The 4,963-nt window shown below is 31.3% G+C and overlaps 1 protein-coding gene across 1 annotated transcript; it reads left to right on the plus strand.

Moving 5' to 3' along the window:
* The first annotated feature begins 1,464 nt into the window (after nt 1-1,464).
* Nucleotides 1,465-3,494, plus strand: LOC112680464. The gene is made up of 2 exons (XM_025550562.1): nt 1,465-1,550; nt 1,621-3,494. Exon 2 carries the CDS (start codon nt 1,817-1,819, stop codon nt 3,470-3,472), a length of 1,656 nt encoding a protein of 551 aa, XP_025406347.1. The 5' UTR covers nt 1,465-1,550; nt 1,621-1,816; the 3' UTR covers nt 3,473-3,494.
* Nucleotides 3,495-4,963: the final 1,469 nt, after the last annotated feature.

A 4,963-nucleotide genomic window follows, 5' to 3' on the forward strand; every position in this document is an offset into this window, starting at 1 on the left:
TTTTTTGATAAACCAATTAATAGTATGAAGTTACATATTGGCATTGTAAACAATTTATCACAAGAATTAAAATATGTGAATATAAATAACATAAACTTAAAAAAATATATGATTTTGAAGAATGCTCAAAAATTACAAATTGCTTTTCCTATATTACATTTAAATAAATAAATTTAACTTTAAAATGTATGTATTTATTAAATTAAATATATGAATTTAAGCATACTCGTATAAATTTTTTTAGTTTATTATTATTATTTTATTTAATAAAGGTAATGCTTAGAATTCTAAAATGTAGGTTAAATTACTTTTGATGGAATTGTTCAACTTGTCCTGTGTTTTTATCTTAATCTTTTGTATATATATATATATATATATAATGTATTAAATTTATACTGATAGAAAATATTTCTTATCTATATTTGTTTCTAAGGAAAATAAAGATGACATATTCTGTAGTTCATTTCTTTGAAGATGAAAGTGTGGAAGCTGTCCCCCATATTTGGGTAAAAAAAGATTATTGTGCATGGCCAATAAATAAAACACAAATTTCCAAATACATAGCTTCTAAACTTCAACCTAATGCTAAAGAATTTGCTAATTTAAAAGCTAGAGTACTGTGTAAAAAATTATGTAAGAATATCAATTGAAATTATAATTACCAATGTTAATTACACACTTAATATTTACTATATTTATCATATTAATATTATTAATCAAAATAGCGTCATTGCATGAAGCAAAACAGAAAGCAAATGTTGCTAGATATAAATCTGATTTTACTGATGATGATGAAATAATACCTATTAGGAATTCACCTGCAAGATCAACAATTTCAATGCCATTGTTTTCAGGTAACAAATAAATAAAATATTTAATATGATTTTATATAGTTATTATATTAATTAAACTAAATATATTTGTCTGTTAGAACCTGATTCTGATAATGATGAAGTTGTTCCTTAAAAAACCTTTTTTATCATTAAACGTTAATAAATATAATAAAAGACCGGCTCGAAAACTTCAACCTGGTTGGTCTCCATCTCCTCAAAAATTAAAAAGTAATATTTACATAAATAATGATTTTATAATGTATAATAATAAAAAAATAATAATGATTTAACAGTGAAAAAAGGCATTGAAAAAGAAGTTTACATTTCTCCATCTACTAATGTGTATAGTTCAAAAACTCAAAAAAGTTCAACTATCAGGAAACTTTCATTTACAAAAAATAATAATGTTATTCAAAAAAAAGGTAAAATGTTAATAAATATATTGTTATATTCCTCGTTTTAAATGTTAATTTTTGTATCTGATATATTATATTAATGCATAATATTTATTTGTTTAATAATATAAACAGAATGAAAAGGGAGGTTATACATAAGTTAATTATTTTAAAAATGTAAAAAAAATACATACGATATGATATTTATACATATATATTTCAGATTTATCAAATCTATCAAAAACAGACAACAAAATTGTTGAAGAAGAACTTCTTGTTTCTCCATATAATTTCCCTAATATGCATATTGTAAAGACTGCAGGTAATTAGAAAAATATGTTTATTTAAAAATTATTATTTATATTTTGTAACTAAATAACTTGTCCCTCCAGGGGAGCACTGAGAGTGCGACAGGTATGGCGAACCCGGGGCCCCGAGCTCTGAACTGAATTGACTTTAATTAGTTGGTTTAGTTCTCCCTACTCTGATCTTAATTGGTTGGAGTAGACTGGTCCTCCAGGTTGGGGGTTTAGCGCAGGGCTAACGACCCTGCCTAGTAAAAAATCTTCTGTTCAGGATCTAATAAACATGCCTCGGATACGTGGAGCTTTGGATAATAAGACTGGAAATCGGAAAAATGGCTTACTGTTTGGGACATGGAACGTACGTACTCTTTTCAAACCTGGAGCGGCACAAAATATTGTTAAAGAAATCGAGAAATACAAGGTAAAAATAGTGGCTCTACAAGAAATTAGATGGGATGATACTGGAACGATAGATATACAAGAAACAACAATACTTTATGGTAAATGCAATGAACAACGCCAGTTTGGAACTGGTTTTGCGGTACACAAAAGCCTAATACCAAATATAAGGGAATTCAAAGATATAAATCCAAGAATCTCATTGTTGACAATGAAAGCGCATTTCTTCGAAATAACTTTCATAAATGTACATGCGCCTTCCGAAGATAAGCCGCAGGAAGAGAAGGATGATTTTTATGCAAATTTGGACTTAACATTAAATGCACTACCTCAATACAGAATAAAAATAGTCTTAGGTGACCTAAACGCAAAAATTGGTAAAGAGGCTGTATTCAGACCAATAATTGGTAGTCACAGCCTGCACGAAACTACAAATGATAATGGATTAAGACTTATCGATTTTGCATGTGGAAATGGTCTTGTAGTGAAAAGTACAATGTTTCCTCATAAAAATATTTATAAGGGAACATGGATGTCACCTGATGGAAGGTACGTCAACCAAATTGACCATGATCTAGTGAGCGCAAGATTCAAAAACTGTATTCAAGACATAAGAACGATGAGAGGAGCCGATGGTGATTCGGACCACTATCTGGTTAAAGGAAAAATGAAAGTCAAAATAAAAAAGGTTACTCGGAAAAAAGGAACAGTGGTAGACAAATATGACACAGCTAAACTAAACAATGTGAATACATGTGAAAGGTTCAAGTATCTGATGTCGGAAAAAATCAGGAGGATAAATACAGATATAAATGACTCAATTGATAAAAAATGGAAGAAAATTAAAGATACTATAAAGGTAGTGACAGAGTCAGAAATCGGAAAAGTAAAAACTGTAAGAAAACCATGGTTCAACGATATATGCGAAGATGCTCTAAATCGGAAAAAAGAAGCTAGAAACCAGTGGCTTAATGACCAACATAATATAGAAAAAGAAATTGCGTATAAAGAATGTCAGAAAAGCGCAAGTAGAGTATTTAGAAATGAAAAACGAAAATATACTCGGAATTTATTGGAAGAAGCAGAAGTAGATTCTAGAATGAATAGAACGAGACAGTTGTACCAAAAAGTAAACAGTATACGAGGATACAAAAAACATAATAAGTTTTTGAAAAATGAAGATGGTTCACTGACAACAGGACAGGAAGAGATATTGGAAAAATGGAGACAATATTTTGGCCAACTGCTCAACTGCGAAAATCCAGAAGAAACTTTTGAATTTCCACTAGTAGAAACCAACGATTGCGAATGCTTACCTCCTACTAGGAATGAAATAAAACAACAAGTATTAAGGTTAAAAAACCAAAAATCTCCCGGAGAAGATGGGATTCAGGGAGAAATATTAAAAAAATTAGATGAGGAAACAGTATCAAGAATACATAATATTATTGAGATGGTATGGCAGGAGGAAAGAGTGGAATACTGCACTAGTATGCCCTATCCACAAAAAGAACGACCCCCAGATATGCAGCAATTATAGGGGAATTGCATTACTAAACGTAACCTATAAAATTCTTGCATATTGCTTATTAGATAGAATACAACCGATTGCGGAAGAAATAATAGGGGACTACCAAGGAGGTTTCAGACCAAATAGATCTACAACAGATCAAATATTTGTGATTAGGCAGACCCTTCAAAAAATGTGGGAGTTCAATAAAGACGTGTATATATTATTTGTGGACTTCAAGAAAGCCTATGACTCTATCCACAGGGCAAGCTTAATCAATATTCTTAGGGAATTTAAGTTTCCAAAAAAGCTAGTTAATCTTGTAGAGGCAAGTATAAATGGAACAAGAATCAAAGTAAAGCTAGCAAATATGTTGTCACGACCAGTAGAAGTGGTGACAGGCTTAAGACAAGGGGATGCGCTTTCTCCCATACTATTTAACTTAATATTGGAGAAGATAGTAAGAGAAACCAATTTATGTGAAGGGGTTGAGTTAGGATGATCGACAATTAATATTCTGGCATATGCGGATGATATTTCTCTATTGGGAAGGAGTAGAGAGATGATAATAAAAATGGGAAAATCACTTATAAAGGCTGCGGAGAAAGTAGGACTTAGGATTAATGAAGAAAAGACAGAGTACATGGTGGTCAGTCGGAGAAATGGGAATCTGGTACAAGAAGAATTCATTGAAGTAGAAGGATACAAATTTAAAAGAGTGGATCAATTCAAATACTTAGGGTCAATTATAACTCAAGTTAACGACATAAAAACAGAGATTTCAATGAGATTACAATCAGCTAATAAATGTTTCTTTGGACTTAGTAAAATTTTTAGATCAAGAGCAATTTCTAAGAACCTAAAAGTTAGAATGTACTTAACTTTGCTGAGGCCAATTGTCCTCTATGGAGCAGAAACGTGGCCTCTGATAAAGACTGAAGAACGAAGGATGGCAGTGTTTGAGAGAAAAATACTTAGGAAAATTTATGGGCCATACTTTGATGTTCTCACAAATGAATGGAGGAAATTACACAATGAAGAACTGCAATCCCTTTTCCAGCGACCGCATATACTGAAAGAGATAAAAAAAAGAAGGCTAGTTTGGGCAGGACATGCCTGGAGGAAGCATGACTCATTAATAAGAAGAGTAATAGAGGAAAACCCAGTGGGGAGGAGACCTCTTGGAAGACCGCGCTTAAGATGGGAAGATTGCGTTAAGAGAGACGCCAAAACAGTGGAGCCGGAGATTCATTGGCAGGAAGTAGCAGAGGATAGAGATAGATGGCAGTATGTTTATCTAGAGGTATGGTCTTGAATGGCCGAAACCAAGAAAGAAGAAGAAGAAGAAGAAGAAGAAGTAAATAACTTGTAAAACTTTTATAAATTATTAATTATTTATTAGGGCCTAATATGGAAACAAATTATAAAACAAGTGATGATAGTTTATCAAATTCAACAGTAGTTACACTAGGTACGTAATATTAACTATGAATAATTATATTAATAAAATTAATTTGTTTA

This window comes from Sipha flava, unplaced genomic scaffold (genome assembly GCF_003268045.1).
Source record: "Sipha flava isolate LNK unplaced genomic scaffold, YSA_version1 17743_pilon_pilon, whole genome shotgun sequence".
NCBI lineage: Eukaryota > Metazoa > Arthropoda > Insecta > Hemiptera > Aphididae > Sipha > Sipha flava.

Coding starts and splice junctions, on each gene's coding strand:
- LOC112680464 (XM_025550562.1), top strand. CDS start 1,817: ATGCCTCGGATACGTGGAGCTTTGGATAATAAGACTGGAAATCGGAAA.